Raw genomic sequence first — 19133 nt, 5'->3', positions numbered from 1 at the left:
TCACTGAGACACACACGCATTGAGACACACACCAACTGAGACCCACATGCCCACACAAGCATTGAGACCCACTGAGACACACACACCCACAGAGACACATACAAACAGTTTGCACAAGCTTTGAGTGAGGTTTACCACATTAATGCAGTTACCTCACATAAAGAATTCATTTAGAGAGAAAAATCAAATGAGCAGAATTATTATTCACTTGATCTGTGCTTCCTTCTGGTTTCCTTCTGCTTCCTTCTGGAGTTCAATGGGCAACCCTGCTTTCACTCTAGCGAGCGACAGCATGACAGGTGTCTGTGTGTTCCCTGTGTGTGTGTGTGTGTGCGATACACAGAGCCACGATTTCAGCAGAGACAAACCACTGACAAAGCAACAGCGTGACAAGCATTTTGATTTTGTTTCTCACTCATTTTAATTTTAGACAATTTAGTTATAGATGTTTTCATTTCCACTCTCACACCTTTAGGTTCAACCTGCAATTAGTTTCCATTTATGGCTTACCCTAAAAAAATAGACATAGAAATAGAAACTGGATACAGCTTATCTTGTTACAGACACAACTCCTTATTACATGTGTATAGAGACACTAGGAAGAAAATTAGACCTTAGTAGAAAGGAGCAGAGATTGTTGCTGTCTCTGGAGAGTATCTGTAGATAGTATAGTTAGCATGTATTGCAACCTGTATTTGGCTAATTGCTAATGTGACACATGGCAATCAAATCAATTGAACTTCTGTATTCATTACACTTAATTAATTTGTGTTTAACTAGTTAGAAGCAGATGTATAGATTTATAGGCAAACGCCGGTTGTTGTAAGTGTACACAGCTAGTATTGTTAGCTTTCAGCGCAAATTGTGTTTTTGGCTAATAGCTAATGCAAACCATGACATGTAACATTAATCAAACATATATTTATTTGTTTTCAACTAGTTAGAAGAAGATTTATGTAGTTAAAACACAGTTTTAGTAAGTGTTTTAAGTACAATTTAAGTATACATAGCTTGTTTAGTTAGCTTTAGTTGCTAATCTGCTACCAAACATAACATACCTTATAAAATCCAGTTTCATACTTTTTTTTTTAATACTTGTGCTTACTGTTGTGTGTTTAGCTCTTTAAAACGCTGGAGAAAAAAGTACAAGCCCACAAGAGATGTGGTAAGACAAGTGGCAAGAGTTTCTTAGGTCTACATACTGTATGTCTTTTTCCCATTTACATATAGATCTTTATCCTTGCTGTCAAATATTGATACGAAATAAAGCCTTAGTTTTAACTATAATCAAACTGCTCGGAAGGTTGATTAATTTTCTATGACACCAGCTCTTACATTTCTATTAATGTAACTTTTTTCTTCGTATACTTTATTGTTTAACAGCTCAATCACACAAACGCTCCTCATCATCTAATAATATCTGCGCTCCTTTTCTGTCTCGACTTGGAACGTGGAGGATATTAAGACCTGGATGATGGACGAGATTTTCTGTTAAATGAGAACAAATTATGACTCATTCGTTTAGCTTGTCCAGATATTCTGTTAAGTATCTTAGATGACGGATCCTGCTGTTTTATTTGATTGTGATGGATTTTGGCAGCATATAAAATTATATATATATATATATATATATATATATATATATATATATATATATATATATATATATATATAGATAGATAGATAGATAGATAGATAGATAGATACATGCATTCTTATCCACTGATACCACAAATAGACAGCACATGACCCCAGCTTTGGGATTGCTGCACTCACTCCTTCATTCTTTTTTCTTTCAGAATCCAGTATTAATGTTTTTTAGTTGGTTTCTAAAGCATCTCTGATCTTCAGTGTCAGTTCTTTGTTCCTCGTTCTCTGAAGTCTTCAGATCAGCTACTCCTGGCTGTGTTATGATCTAAGCTGAAGGTAAGCTTGACCGTGCCTTCACTGTGTCTGTGCTGAGGTTGTTGAACTCCTGCTGCACATCAAACCTGCTTCTGTTACAGGATTTTTTTTTATTTTTTACTTATCAAAGTAGTCCTTTTTAAGATATTCAGTATCTTTCTATCATATTTCTTTATACTAATGTTTTATATTATATTAACTGTTTTAATTTTTTTAATCTTACGTACTTACATCACTTCTGGCAACTTTTATTGGTTTAAATGTGAACTAAAGACAAATAAAATGTGCCAGATTACTTAATAAAGACCTGTCATATTTATGGTGAGTTTCAATTCAGTGCAAGTCAATTTATTTGTAGAGTGATTTTTTTAGAAGTTATTAAATGTCAGTTGTTAATTAGTAAAGAAAAAACTATGAATTGGGAAATTGTTGTAGCATAAGAGGAGCACAATACACACACTACACACGCTACACACTACTAGTAACAAGGATGTGTTTTATGTCACCCTATACATTTATCTCCAGATCATTTTATGGTGAAATCTTATTTTAAATTATGATCGAATTGCTCAGAAAGTGTTGATTCGTTTTTTATAACACAAGTTCTGTCGGACTTCAAATCACAGGTTTATATTAAATGGCTTGTTCGATCAGGATATTGTTTCGGTAGTAACAACTCATTCAAACATTCCAAAATTCAACAGTAACTTTGCTTCAGGTCAGGACATTTTATACATGTGAAATGTCTATAAACGTTCAGACAGGCTGTATGTACAAATTAAATTGTACACTAGGTGGAATTGTTTTATTTAACACATAACATCCAACCATCTGGTCAAATTCTGCCCAAGTGTAAAGGACCAAACTGCTCTGAGGCAGAAAAATAGTGATTCCATGAGCTCATCTTTTATAACAGTTTATAATCACACCCTCCAGTGTCACCCACATGAGGATGAGGTTCACTTTTGAGTCTGGTTCCTCTCAAGGTTTCTTCCTCTTCCATCTAAGGCAGTTTTTCCTTACCACAGTCACCTCAGTCACCTCAGACTTGTTCATTAGGGATAAATATATATTAGATAAATAACATTTAAATATAAGTCTAATACGAATCTTGAACTTTTTTATGATATAATCTTTGTATAATACATTTTTGTACTGTGTTTCTTATGTCCTGTAAAGCTGCTTTGATACAATTTCAACTGTTAAAAGCTCTATACAAATAAATTTGAACTGAATAATATTCATTCCTTCATTCATTTTCACCGCTTATCCGAACTACCTCGGGTCACGGGGAGCATCTCAGGCGTCATCGGGCATCAAACACCCTGGACGGAGTGCCAACCCATCACAGGGCACACACACACACACACTCTCATTCACTCATGCAATCACATACTACGGACAATTTTCCAGAGATGCCAATCAACCTACCATGCATGTCTTTGGACCGGGGGAGGAAACCGGAGTACCCGGAGGAAACCCCCGAGGCACAGGGAGAACATGCAAACTCCACACACACAAGGCGGAGGCGGGAATCGAACACCCAACCCTGGAGGTGTGAGGTGAACGTGCTAACCACTAAGCCACCGTGCCCTCTCTGAATAACATTATAACATTACAATGTTCATGGTGATGTCTTTAGATTCATCTTTACTGTTTATTTAAGAACTAAAGTTTACATTTACATCATTTAGCAGACACCCTTATCCAGAGTACTTACATTTTTTATCTCATTTTATACAACTGAATAATTGAGGATTAAGGGCCTTGCTCAGGGGCCCAGAATTGGCAGCTTGGTGGATCTGGGAATCAAACTCAAAACCTTCCCATTGATAGACCAACACCTTAACCACTAGGCTACCACATCCCCAGGTGTTGCAGATATTTCTAGAATTTGTTGTAGACTGTCTGGCCTAGCTGCTCCTGATTTAATTTTTTTTTTCTCTGAGAAAAAGAAAGATCACCAACTATATAGAGTGCAACACCCTCTACACACACACACACACACACACACACAGTACAGGCAGGGGATCTGGGAGGTCTGTGTCTGCTGTTTAACGATGAGAGAGTAGAGAGATCCAAACAGACAGCTGTCAGCATACACCAACAGCTCACAGCCTGACGAGACTGACACACACACACACACGCACATGCACACACACACACACACACACACACACACACACACACACCCACACGCACAAGCAGACGCACCAAGGAACCAGGTAACGAGTGCTCGGGAGGGATCCTTTTACACACACACACACACTCACACACGTTCATCTATAGGGATGCCCAAGCACACTTCAGTTTCAGTCAGTTCAGTTTAGTCATTGCAGCTTTACAAAAGTCACATTGTACATGTGGATTCCTAATGAAAAAGCCAATGGTACAGGTTCATGTTCAAGTAGATCTATGTTGTCATCTCAGCCATATATACAATATCATACACAGTGAGATGAAATAACGTTTCTTTTGGACCCAAGGGGCAGCAGCCATGTATGACATGCACAGTGCTGACAGGACATAAATAAAGTGCAACCGGAATAAGAAACACACAGGGAGGTAACAGTGGGGGTGTGTACAAAGATGTGTAGTAGAGCATAAATGCTTTAAATAGAGCATAAATTCTCCTAACTGTGGATTGGCAAATGAATCTAGTTACAGTACATACAAGCAGATGAAGACTATAAAAAGATATCAAAGCACTTCCAGTTTCCAATGTCAGAAAATGCTGTTAAGATTTGCCAGTTAAGGGGAACTATGGAAATCGAGGCATGATCTGGAAGACTAAGAAAAGTCTCATATCTAACTCTTTATATGATAGCCAGTACTGCAAACCTTAAACCTTACTGAAAATATGTCAGTGGATCTTAAATATGCTGTGTATAACAGACAGCCCAAGAACATCTCAGAACTAGACATGTTCTGCAAGGAAAAGAAGTTGAAAATTTGAAATTTATGGACCACGAATAAACAGACTCCTAACAAGCTCTGATATCTGCCCAAGACAGTGTTAATGAGTACTAACTTCAGGGTGCTTTCATTCTAATTTTTGAAATCAAATAGAAAGTAACACTGCGTAAATATTTGCTGAAAATCCATCTATGCATTTTGTGTACCGCTTTTTTTTTTTCAAAGTCACATGAAACCTTGAGTCTATCTCAGAGGACTAACCCAGGTGGCACCCCACAAGGCACAATCACACACACACATACACACACACACACACACACACACACACACACACACACAATTTCTAGCTGCCAATCAATACATAAAAAATTACACACACAAACACACACACACACACACACACACACAACTAACCATGAGATGTAAAGCAATAGTGCTAACTATTAAGCCACTGTGCCCTATTTTGCTGTAAATACAGGTTGTGTTAAATTCTTTTCCAATCAAAATTTTACAAAATATGTTAATATGTTAATATGTTAAAGTCTAACTTCATTAACTCTAAACCGACCTTCTGTAACTCTAACTTTAAGCTCAGTAACTCTAACCTAAACCTCAGCAACCCTAAACATAACCTCAATATATTTAATGCTAACTTTAATCTCAGTACATAGCCAAAATACACTTATCCCTCATCTCAGATAATCTAATAATAATGCTAATAAAAGTCAAATAATCCTAATAAAAGTCTTCATGAGGAGCATCCAAATCTTCCTGTCAACTCTCATCTGCACAAACAGTGAACCACATGCCTAGCTACACACACACACACACACACACACACACACACACAGAGGGACAGAAACGAGCACACGCACCCACACAGCCATCATGGGGGGGCTCAGGTGCAAGCTTTGAAGCTGAAAGCTATTGAAGCATTCCCTTTCGTCCTCTTCTTTGTCCTCTCCTTTTTGCTCATTCCCCCTCTCTTCTCCACCTGTTTTATCTTATCTTTTCGTCTTTTTCTCTGTACTCTTGTCCCTCTCTCCACAGCTCTCCTCTCATCATTTTTTCCAAGAATGAAAGAGGAGCAGGTGTGGTTGAGAGCAGACGACCGATAGCAATATCATCCCTCTTTCTTCATTCTCTCATTCTCCACATTTCTTCAAGCACTGTGTAAGAACAAACAATTTTTATTCAAGGGAACACGAAGCCGAATTGACTTAGTCCGTCTGACAACTGATAAATGATCGAGAATCTCCGCCGTCTACCACGGCTAATGCACAGATACAAAACTAGCGGGAATTAAGTGTCTGAATGCAGCAGCTGGGCCTCTGTCGCTGTCACATTCGGTCAGAAATAACCAGCAAAATAGAGTAAAGGAGGTTTATGTAAAGATGCTCCAGCACAACTAGAACAAACAAGCCTGGCCTTAGGGGTAGCATAGCTCTGTTTACTCCGATAAGATTCAACTAGATTCCAGGATTATTGCAGGGCAAATCCTTAAAGCTCTTGATACTTTCCAGTCTATAAGTAAACCCTTGCAAAGAAGTCAAGTTATGAAGACATGCTCAAATATTATTTATTTGCAGGATTATTTCCGAATCATAAAAAGCATCTATACATACATACATACATACATACGCATATATATATATATATAAACTAACTTACATGAATTTTACATGAATAGCCAATAGCAATAATTGCAGTAGCTATATATTACTATTTTATTAACTCATTCTCTTTATTTCTATGTTGAATTTACATCAAATTTTTTTGTACACAATGCAGGTTAACCAAAACATTAAGCCATGCTTGTTAACTCTTTTTCACAGAGCTCAAAATAAAGGAATTTCCTCATGGTTTGGATGTTGAATTTCTTGCATACAACACAGGAATTTTTAATTGAATTTTTAGTTTTTCATAAGTATTTCTGTTTTTTTTTTTTTTTTTATCTAACTTACTAGAGGCAATATATTTATAGAAAATATACAAATGTTTATATCTATATAGTAAATGGTAATTTCTGCTCTCTGAGTTGTTCTTGTTCATAAGCATCTAGATTTGGACAAATTGTTCATTTCAAGCACAAAAATTGTGTGTAGCACTGAAAGCCAAAAATGCCTTGACTCATTTTATATCAAAATTAGTTTGTTAATACTTATTGAAAGTGTTTGATATGTCGAGGTCTATTCCACTGCCATAATAATAGTTAAGTCACCTGAGATAATTTGCAATATGAAGCCAACACTACAAACATAGTGAGACATACTTATGATTGATTTGAGAAATTATTTAGAGGTTTCACACCAACACTGATGGATACTTATGCGTTTGGTATTAGTAAAAAATTCCCCTTCATTTCCATACTTGAATATTATGGGTTATTTCATGTCAAGCACATTCATTCCACTTCATTTGTGTATTAAACCTATTTTTTGGTCTGGTCCACTTGGTATCGGATTAGATTTAACATGGCAGGTTGCTTAAGTTCACCAGCTTGAATTTTTGCTACCTAACCTAAGTTAGCACTTTGCCCTGTAGTAAAATGACCAGTCACAACCACTGAGGATGCTTAGTTACTATTTGTACAGATGGATGAAAAACCTTGTGGCCTTGTAGGCAGCATTTTCATTTTCCTGCCACGGATTAGGTCAATTTTCCCTTCTGCAAATCAATACAATATTATTCACCTTCACCTGATCACCTTTATCCTATGATGAAACGTTTCTATCTTAAAGGTAGTGATGGCTTCAAAGATTACTCTGCCCTCATGTACGGGGCAGACTATGTATTAAACTGATCTAATATGTAAGCGCTGACTGATAGAGACACCAGATCTCAACAAAATTTGTAAACATAGGGGAGATTTTGAGCAATGTGGAGGATCTTCATTGCCATCATCTAAACACCAACTGAGGGAATAGTTTTTTTTAGGAAGAAAAATATTAAGGTGCTCATCGCTCCAGAGAATCGATGGTGAGGTGCATTGAAATTGCTGGTTCTGGGGGGCCCAAAGCATTACATTGTAATTAAGACATTTTTAAGATGTTAAACTTAAAATTTTAAAGATGAAAATTCACTTGCTGGCTTAAAAATGTTTATAAAGCCGATTTAAAGATAACCTTTGTTTAAACTTGCAATTATGGATCGCTTAATTACTTTCAATTTTCATTTTTGAAAACGCATAAATTCTAATATCCAAAAAACATCTTTGTCATGAAAATTGGAATTAAAGAAAAGCAATAAGTTTACATTATTAAACTAACTCACGTTTTCTAGTGTACGAATACATATCATCTAGGAGTTAATCTTTATAAAAAAATAAATAAATCATTTGTTTTAACCAGCCATGCTAGAGTAAAATGTAAGAGTAAACATGAGAATGCTAGATTGCTAAACTCAAGCTAGTGTAGTGTGTCAACTTGATGAAGCATAGCTAACCATGCATGAGGTAACAGTGGTGTTAAAAGTTAAATATTAGTCTTTTATAAATAAAGTGAAAAAGACCCATAAACTAGCAACAGTTTCAATAAAACAAAGGTTTTCATGATTCAGGAAAATCAAGCTAACTAGTGTTTACTACATGCAGTTTATTTTAGTTCATTGAGTGAAAGCAGCTTAACATTAGCAACTATCCAGCACCTAAACTGAAATAACATGCTGTTACTACAGTGTTACATTAACCGTGTTTATCTGATCGTTTATTTAGCCGAACTTTAATTTCACACAGGATATGTTAACGCACCTGTTAAACAGCTGAAAGCGTAATAATGATAGCTAAGGCCAAGAAAATAAAGTGCGACTTGGGAACCTGAATTTGGTGTGGTACTTTTTCATAGTGAGCAGGCGTTAAAAGCCTGAGAAAGAGCCACCCGGAGACTGTTAAAAGGCTAATGAACTCTGCATTGGCTACTTTAAGCTGTGTACAAGTTTAGGCTGTGTTGTTTTGAATTATGACGGCTCTCTTGATCTAGTGGCGGTTGCAGTAGCCTCTCAGTGATGAGAAGAAAGTAAAAAAAAAAGAAAACACACAAACAGAGACAAACGCACACACAGGGCTAACGACACACTTTGTTAAATGGTTCTGACGAGGACCACTCCTCTTCACGACGCCTCTGTGTAGCGCCTGTGGAGCTGGCTATTGATGCAGTGGCCTTGCTCTTAGCCGCTAGCCTGCACGGGGTGATTCATCTTGAATTAGCCCATTATAAAACATATCACATGGACACGGGGAATCCAATTAAGGTCCTGCCTCATCCTTTACTCTCCGTTTCTCTCTCTTTTCTTGCCTCCCCACTCCCTTCGCTAAAGACATTATGCCGTTTGTATTAGATTTGCGAAGGTAGATTTAAAGCAGGCGCAAGACTGAAAGGAACGGTGGTGTAGAGAACGGGAAATTATGGTGCAAAACAACTGGGAAATCAGCCCAAATGGATAAAAGCGAGTGAGGCCTCAATATTGGTATTATTCTGTTTTGCGGCATAATATTCAGCTGTACAAATTGGATCCTTCAACAGTTAATATGTACAAGTTAAAGATGTGAGGTTGTGTTAGTGGTAGCTGGTGGTACATACTATATGCTTAATATAATCAAATCCCTATCTATGAGAGATTTTGACACAGCCAACTACTGATATATAAAATATAAGAAAATTACAGATTTACGTGCCTCATTATTATTGTTAAAAATGAAATGAAAATGGAACACAAACATGATGAAACCAAGCCCCTAAAAAGATCTACAGTGGGGCAAAAAAGTATTTTGTCAGCCACCAATTGTGCAAGTTCTCCCACTTAAAAAGTTGAGAAAGGCCTGTAATTTTCATCATACAGTAGGTACACTTCAACTATGAGAGACAGAATGACAGAAAATCACATTGTCTGATTTTTAAAGAGTTTATTTGCAAATATGGTGGAAAATAAGTATTTGGTCAATAGCAAAAGTTCATCTCAATACTTTGTTATATACCCTTTGTTGGCAATGACAAAGGTCAAACGTTTTCTGTAAGTCTCCACAAGGTTTGTACACACAGTTGCTGGTAGTTTGCTTTCCTCCATGCAGATCTCCTCTAGAGCAGTGATGTTTTGGGGCTGTCGCTGGGCAACATGGACGGTGCCACATTTCCTCTTCTATGCCCTTGCTGATGGAAGGAGGTTTTCACTCAAAATCGTGTTCCCTTTGCAGAAAAACGTTGATGTTTCCACCCCCATGCTTCACAGTAGGTATGGTGTTCTTTGGATGCAACTCAGCATTCTTTCTCCTCCAAACACGACAAGTTGAGTTTTTACCAAAAATTTCTATTTTGGTTTCATCTGACCATATGACATTCTCCCAATCCTCTTCTGGATCATCCTGGAAAATGCTCTCTAGCAAACTTCAGACGGGCCCGGACATGTACTGGCTTAAGCAGGGGGACACGTCTGACACTGCAGGATTTGAGTCCCTGGCAGCGTAGTGTGTTACTGATGGTAGCCTTTGTTACTTTGGTCACAGCTCTCTGCAGGTCATTAACTAGGTCCCCCCGTTTGGTTCTGGGTTTTTTGCTCACCGTTCTTGTGATCATTTTGACCACATGGGGTGAGATCTTGCGTGGAGCCACAGATCGAGGGAGATTATCAGTGGTCTTCTATGTCTTCCATTTTCTAATAATTGCTCCCACATTTGATTTCTTCACACCAAGCTGCTTACTTATTGCAGATTCAGCCTTCCCAGCCTGGTGCAGGTCTACAATTATGTTTCTGGTGTCCTTTGACAGCTCTTTGGTCTTGGCCATAGTGGAGTTTGGAGTCTGACTGTTTGAGGTTGTGGACAGGTGTCTTTTATACTGATAACGAGTTCAAACAGGTTCCATTAATACAGGTAACAAGTGGAGGACAGAGGAACCTCTTAAAGAAGAAGTTACAGGTCTGTGAGAGCCAGAAATCTTGCTCTGTTGTAGGTGAATAAATACTTATTTTACAGAGGAATTTACCAATTAATTCATTAAAAATCCTACAATGTGATTTCCTGGATTCTTTCCCCCATTCTGTCTCTCATAGTTGAAGTGTACCTATGATGAAAATTACAGGCCTCTCTCATCTTTTTAAGTGGGAGAACTTGCACAATTGGTGGCTGACTAAACACTTTTTTGCCCCACTGTATATGGCAACTATTTTAGAGAAGATCTTGTGCATATGATTTGGGGAAAGCGTGTAATTAAAACATGTTTTCAGACACGTTCTTGTGTGTCAGTAGATAGAGATAAATATCTAAGCTGTACTACTGGTGCAGGTGCATGCATGAGCGAGGTTCTGTTCATCTCTTACTTCTCTTACTGTTGTCAGGAAAATCTGCTCCATTCCCAGGCTAAACAGAAAGAAAGAAAGCAAGCCACCAGTGTCGTCACAGCAACCCTCCCCCATGCACCCTTCTTTCAAAAACACACTTGTTCCAGTCCCTAGCGGAGCAGACGACGCAAGAGGTGAATAGTGGATGACAGAAGAAGAAAACAGGCTTTCAATGCCCCCTGACTAAGCCATATGGGTCGGCTCCCATCACAGCAGCGAGAGAAAGAGGGGGAGCGAGAGACACAGTGAAGAGAAATGAGAGAGAGAGAGAGAGAGAGAGAGAGAGAGAGAGAGAGAGAGAGAGAGTATGTGAGAGAGTATTTACACGTCTTTTCTTCAGGGTGAAATTGTATGGTTTAATGCCAGGCTGCTGCTTGTAAATTCACTGTGTTGGTTGGAGTTAAGCTTTAGCACGTCCCTGACCTCAGTCTAACAGCAGGCATGTGTTAGTAATTGATTATACAAAATACAGAAATATTCAACAGACGGGGTGTTGTAATTGTGAACTATTTGATGTACCTTTATTACCCATGCTTAAGACAAATGCCCAGAGGGAACATTTTTGAGCTGGATTCTAAGACATCTGCCTACTAGGGTTTCCAATTTTGACGACGTTCCCAGAGACATCTGGTCACGTTATAATAAGCACCGATTAAAATCTTACATTTATCAATAGCTTTAATGAGCAGTGGTTTAAAGTCATCAGGTCTCATTAATGACATATTAAGAAAGATGTGGTCCAAAGCATTACATACACCCTTAAAGACAGATTTGTTATTTCTCTCTTTTTTTTTTAAGTGTTAGAAGTCTGTCATGCTGTAATGGATTAGTGCCATGTTGCCTTTGAGTGCCAAATTTGATTAATCAAATGCATCTTCGTAATCACTGCTAAGACATTTAGCATGTGTCAGCAAATCAGATTGAAAGCTATCAGACAAAATGAAGGGTGTGTCAGGTTTGTCCTGACTGTCTCTGACTGAATCTACAGTCAGGGTTAGAAAGACATCAGCCTCATGTCTATGTCTGTTATTATTTGGTATGTGTGTTTTGTTTGTTTTTTTCCTACGGCCATTGGTGGCGCTCTTGGGCAGTGGTGGCTCAACGCACAAGACCCGTAACTCTGTCTATTCCCAGGGCTGCTGTACTGTATAATGCCTAACCCTGTTCTCTGTCCACAACTTCCTAACTCTCCAAGCTGGAATATGTAAAGATAAGAAATTCACACTGCTTTAAAGCTGCTATTGTACTTGGATGCACAATCTACTTTAAAACTTTTTTTTGATGTTAAATAAACTGATAATAATGTTAATTTAAAAAAAAAAAAGTATTTTTTTAATTGACAAAGTGGGGCTTAGTCCTGATAGCTTCCTTAAACAAGCCACCCCTGCATAATATTCACCAGCCCAGCATTCCAGGAAATGAATAATGCATTTGTATCTCATCCACCTCAAATGTTATGTGCATGCTGAGATGCTTTTCTGCTCACCACAGTTACAAAGAGTGATTATATAAATTATTAAGTAAATGAAATAAGTAAAATACTTAGAAGCATATAAGTAAATTTCTTTCATCAACAAGATTCAGCCTGCAGATCCTTCGCTCACAAGATGTTTTATTGTTCTTTACACAATAAAGTATAGTCTCTAGAGAATATTCTGTATGAAAATCCCAGGAGAAATACTCCTGAAATACTCAAACCAGCCCATCTGGTATCAACAGCCAAGATACAGAGTACACATTTCTTTCCTATGCTTGATGTGAACGTTAACTCTTCACATGCATCTTTGTGCTTTTATGCATTGTGCTGCTGATTGCATGTTTAAGATCTCAGAAAGGTTGCATGTTCAATCAAATTAAAAGACTTGAACATTTCCCACCCAAAACATATCTCCATGATGGTAAGTATCATGGTATTTTCTTTAGTACCATGTAAAACACATTCCACAAATTCCATACCAAAACGTACCAGGTCATTTTCATGAACGAATATCATAATGAATTTCATGAATATAACATGAGGTACCAGTTTATTAACAGTTTGTCAGCCACCTTCAGGACTGCATACATTAATATAAAAAATAAACCTTAAGACCACTTTAGTGCAGATATTATTTGGGTGCTGGATTCTCAGAGCAATGACACTGACATGGTTATGGCATGTTGGTGGGATAGAGCAGGGCTGGCACAGGAACATTGGGCTGTATACTGTATGTACAATCTAACCTTTATGCTGGAGTTACCTTTTAGAATGGCTAACTGGTCTTGCCATGGGGTAGACATACGAAATAAAATGCCAAGCCTTCATTGCTCAAAAGCATGGATTAACTGACTTCTTAAACGATGTCCATATGAAACATTCACATAAATAATAAACTCCATTTTTATTGTTGATGCAAATTATCAGAGGCTTTATTTCTGGCTCTATAAGCTCTAAGTCTGTTTTAAGTTCTTTTTTTTATTTTCTCCAAGACACTATTGAGCAATTAAGAGCAAATAAGACGAGGGCAAAGGCATTAAAATCACATTAGAAGTTGTGAGAAATTCTGGGTTACTGTCTGTGTGGAGTTTTACATAATCTGCATGTCTGTATGGGTTTTTTTCTCTTTTCTAACTTCTCCAGCTTATTTCCACCTCTTAAATGCATGCTGGATGGTGTATTGGCTACACTAAATTACCTTAGGTGTGAGTGCATGAACTGACTGACAATGTTCCCGGGTAGGATCTGGATCTGCTGAGACCCTGACCAGGATAAAGGAGTTACTGAAGATGAATGAACAAATATTGTTTGGCTAATGTGACCTGTGGTCAGGTTGAATCCAAAGAAATTAAATAGGCAGAGTTAACATCATGAGCTCCTGGTGAGTTGATGGCAATCAGATGGGTATATAGCCAATGCAGACTGAATGTGTACTAGTGTACTGGTGTAAAGGTACTTAGTTCTGTGTTGTCTCCTGTAGTTCTGTGTTTTATGTAGCAGCATAGTCTTGTAAGAACTTTTTTATTTTATTTATTCTTTTTTTTTTCATTTTAATGTGTACTGTACCAGTATAGGGTTAAAATGTCAATAAAAGCTTTGTGACTTGATTTTGTAGCATGTTTGCTGGATAGATGACTGCATTCTGCCTCTCTATCCACTGATGAAAGCAAATTACTTGACAACTCAGATGCCGTTCGCACAAGCCATGCATGTATTTGCATGTTTCCATGACGATACATGACTAACGTGTATTGAATCTCCGTAGACGTAAAGGGTTAAATCCAACTGTATGAAGAATTTGAGGAAAACTGACGGATTTTATAGGTAGCTAATAAACTCCACATAAACTAAATATAAACAAGCAAACCTGAGGAATCTTTTTCTGCATCCTGATTTATTTAAATTGCGTTTTTACTCTGCTCAAAATCCCTCCTGCTGCAAAGGGTGCAATGTACCAATTACATGGAAATGCACGGCTCAGCATGAAAAATCAGCAGGCTAAAGTGCGGCTTAGGTGCGTAAGGGCAGGGATGAGTGACCCACTTCTAGCTGAAGCATCAGTTAGCCGAGTGAGTCAGTTAGCCATGGTTCAACGTAGGCTGATAATTGCTTATACAATAGACCGATATATATTCAACATGCAATATATTTTTATTATAGACGTTTAGTTACAGTGTGTTATTCTGAGTTTGTACACACACCTACTTTCTATTCTATTTTAAAAGAGATGCTACTGTAAATGAGGTCAATGAGTTTTCCCTTTCGCTCACCCAAGCTCATGTGGATATATGGGAATAACAAAACAAAAAACATATACTGCAACTTTAAATCGTGGTTGTAAATTTAACTGAAATGAGAAGTAAGAACAAATTTGAATAAAGTATACATTTTGTATTAGAAATGATGATGTATGATTAAGCTGATAAAAATACAGAACATACAGCTACAAATAAACAGTTTTTTTCCCCTAATAAAAACTTTTTGATGTCTTTGCAATAATTGGTGCATGAAAATATAATAAAGGAACATACTCAGGCCAATGAGGCACAAAGTAATATACCGTGATCAGGAAGGTGCCCAGGGTGATGCTTAGCCATTGCACTCCGACTGTGCTGACTCTTGCAACTGTCTCTAATGTTGAAATCTAGGCTGAATAATTCCTTATAATGGAAAGCTACATTTGCACCATATCTTGATTCTTCGGGATTGAATCCAAGAGCTGGCTAAAGCTGATAGAAGTCAGAAGGTTAATAGTAATACCACAGTGTCCTTCAATGGACGGGCCCTTGAGCAAGCCAGTTAAAAGAAAAAAAAATCATCCTGCAACACATTACATTTATTTCATTGAAGTATTTATCGCATGGTTTGGGATTCTGGTGTTAGTTTGTTTGTGTGTTCTTTTGTTCTTCATGTGAGAAGATTGCAATTGCTCGCCATGCTGATGTCACATCTGACAAATACAACAGTCCCAGTCTGAATTCAATAAGTCAAGTTTTGCTGTTATTTCCTAAGATCAAAATAGCAAGAGCTTCTCGCTCACCATTTTCCAGCACTGTTCAATGTCATGCTAATGAGAAATCTAATGTAGATTTAAAGCAGTGGTGACAACAAATCTCAAAGTAGGACACAAGTAGAAAGTTCCAGAAAGCAACACAGACAGACAGAATATGTCAGTTGTATAGAGACTTGGCTTTAAAGATATGGCAAATACCAAATACAGATAGTATTGCTGGCAGTATTAATACAGATGACGAGGTGAGAGAACTGGACAAAGTAAAAGACTTGTGTTGCTGCAAGTCTTAGGTAGAGGCTAAATTCCACTGGTGCCACTTATCAAGTTATTTGACAGCATTGTGCATAATAAAGTTGAGGCAAATGTCAATGAAAGAGGTTTAAACTCAACTCAAATGAAATGCCATTGGACTTTTCTTCTAACCCGTAACCTCTCCTGCGCTCTGACCTTGTACTTCTGTTTATGTCTGAGAAAGCACTTGGGGATATATAAAACAGAAAAAGGTTTCTGTGCAGCAATAAACTTGCCAATACAGATTCTGTTCTATTCTGAGCCTGGATGATCTGCAATGTTGAAAATATTATGGCATCCTTCATAGACAAATGATCTACGAAATACCAGCTCAGGATGGAAGTGTGTGCAACCTTCAAACTTCCATGCTGACAGTTAAAAACTGATCACTGGACTGACAAAAAAAAAAAAAAAAAACATAAAAAAATATAAAAAATATTGACTGACACAATATAATCTAAATATTGCTAATTTCATTATATTGACAATACCCAAGTGTGAAATCTACGGTTTCTTAATCAGCATTTTCTTTTGTCCCAAAACACACACACACACAGTCCCATTGCTGAGACTTCCTGCATACACATGCACCCCATGCCTCATTAGGATACCAAATGTAGCTGTGAAGGAAAGTGATAGGCCTAGGTCTGGTGCTGTGTGTCACCTTTTCGATATGTGCAGAGCCATTAGTGGTCCTGGATGAGCTATCTGTCATTGCTAAGGATGACCGTTGCTTCTCAAGCACATCCCCCCCATCCTTACAGAGAAAGCACAGGTTCTGCTTACTTTGCACATTGATCCACACAGTGTGCGAGATGATGGGATGACTGGTTTCGGAGCGGCCCACCTGGCATTCATAGGGGGAATCGTCTTCCAGGCACACGTCTTCAATCTGGAGATGGTATTGTCCTGTAGGAGAGAGAGAGAGAGAGAGAGAGAGAGAGAGAGAGAGAGAGAGAGATACAGGGTAAGTTTTTGTCTTCTTTCACAAAATACATGGTGTGAATGTCATGAAATAGTCAATTTACATTTAAGATTAAAGCTTAGTAACAAGCTGCTTATTAATAAATACCACAGAACCTTGAATGTTAAATTCTTGCTCAGAAAGTGTTTCTATAGTAACAATTTTCTCAGGGACTTTTATATGGCAGAATTTAATAATAGAAAGATCTTAAATGAATGCGTTGTTATTCAACAGAGATGAAAAATCATGTGGTGGTGCTTCTTTAATGTTTATGGAAGGAGTCTCTAGTGTCAGGGCTTTGTAACACTCCATACTTTCTCATGTACATGACAAGCTGTGTATTATCGTGCATCCGATACGTAACCGCACACCTCATGATTTTTAGACTTTTAGACTAGGAGTCCTTCTAGAGTGTTTGTCAAATAGCATCTCCTAATATGCATTACTGAATTTGTATGATGTTCGTTTAATATGAACAATTATTCTCACTAAGGGAAGATTTTATTCTATTTGATGTTGTCCCATTTTTTTTTCTCTGTGAGATCCATATATTATTTACAAGATGAATATTGTGCCGCCAAGGGGTTAGTTCACTCCGGCTCTGTGACGATTAATGGTTCCTCTGCAAACTCTAGTCATGTTGTTTGAGCCTTGAACATTTCTTTTCCCTCTGTCTTTCCCTTCAGAAGAAAACTAGCATGCAGAAAATAGTATCTTAGTATGACAACCCACTGTAGCTGGGAAAAAGGAGGTGACAACCAAGCTGGCAAGATAATTAACACCAACCAGTAGCAATTTTCGGATCAATGCTATCATAGAAGGAGAAGAAGCCACTTTAAAATTATTAATTATTTTCCACTCTGTTGGAGTTGCACTTAGTAAATGCTGCGATGATGTTTGTGTCGAGGATGATGGGGAGTGTGTGCTTGTGTTTATGTGAGAGCAGTAATTACGCTTCTGACATCCAGCATGCAAGGCTGACAAGAAGCATTTCACGTGTTCATACTCTCTTATCGGTGTGTGTGTGGTTCCCTGTCTGTCAAAGTTGAAGACCACTATAGCTATGTGAAATTATTAAAATCATTTAAGTGTATTATAATACGTTATTTTTATACTTTAACATGGAGCAATCTCATCTTAATGCTTTTTTTTTTTTTTTTTTGCATTTCATTTCTTCATTTTCAAATAAAAAACAGTAAGAACTATTTAAAAAGTAGAATAACATAGTCACTTTGTTCTCTATGGTCCTTATTCCATGGCCCTTATTTAGCCTTGGGTTTAATTGCTGATGGCTTTTATAGATGCTGCCTGCCACACCTGCTACATGCACCATGACTATTGAATGCTATAATTCTCCAAGCGACAAACTTAATTTCCCCTTATTTAACCCTAATGGTCGCCAAGGATAGCAATGATTCAGCGGCAGTTTTTGTGTAGCCGCTCAAGCTCCAAAAAGAGCTGTTCATTTCTCAAAACCAGATCCCGAGTGTGTAAATTAGAACCTGCTTTTTATGTTAGCGCTTTACAGAGCTATTTGTAAAAAAAAAAAAAAAAAAAAAAAACACAAAACCTGTGGATCTCAATGTTCTTATAAATGACTCCAGCAGACGTACTTGAATGTGTTACTGAAATATCTATTATCACCTAGCAAAGTCAATTTTCAAAGGAAATTTCATAAAAACGCTCGTGTTCAAACGTTCGTCAATGTGCGATACATGCATGCAACAGATGTGTACATCTACATGCAATAGATTTATACTACTGTATAGCTTTATACATACAAGCACAATATATAAAGTTCTAAATAAAGTATTTAGATTAATGTATGAGTTCTGCATATAAGCACACTCTACAGTGTTCTACATAAAGTAAATGTGCAAATGCATGCATCTGCATATGGATGCGCTACAGATTGCACTATATATAGTGTTCTTGATAAACTACAGTATATGTAGTGTTTTTTCATAGGGATGAACTACATATAGTGTTTTAAATAGGGATGAACTACATATAGTGTTTTAAATAGGGATGAACTACATATAGTGTTGTAAATAGGGACGAACTGCATATAGTGTTGTAAATAGCGATGAACTGCATATACTGTAGTGTTGTAAATAGGGATGAACTACATATAGTGTTCTAAATAAGGATGAACTACATATAGTGTTGTAAAAGGGATGAACTTTATAGAGTGTTCTACACAGGGATACACAATACATTCACATTTACATCATTTA

The 19133-nt window shown here is 37.4% G+C and overlaps 1 protein-coding gene across 1 annotated transcript in view; it reads right to left on the bottom strand.

Moving 5' to 3' along the window:
- Positions 1–19133, bottom strand: part of nphs1 (NPHS1 adhesion molecule, nephrin) — a 124403-nt gene that overhangs the window by 86715 nt on the left and 18555 nt on the right. Inside the window, exon 4 of the mRNA XM_060888687.1 lies at positions 16719–16841. Within this exon, the coding sequence (XP_060744670.1) occupies positions 16719–16841 (123 nt within the window). The remainder of the gene's footprint in view (positions 1–16718; positions 16842–19133) is intronic.

Source organism: Tachysurus vachellii, chromosome 15 (genome assembly GCF_030014155.1).
Source record: "Tachysurus vachellii isolate PV-2020 chromosome 15, HZAU_Pvac_v1, whole genome shotgun sequence".
NCBI classification, from domain to species: domain Eukaryota; kingdom Metazoa; phylum Chordata; class Actinopteri; order Siluriformes; family Bagridae; genus Tachysurus; species Tachysurus vachellii.
The sequence above is the reverse complement of the archived record's forward strand: the minus strand, read 5'-3'. Positions and strand labels throughout refer to the sequence as shown.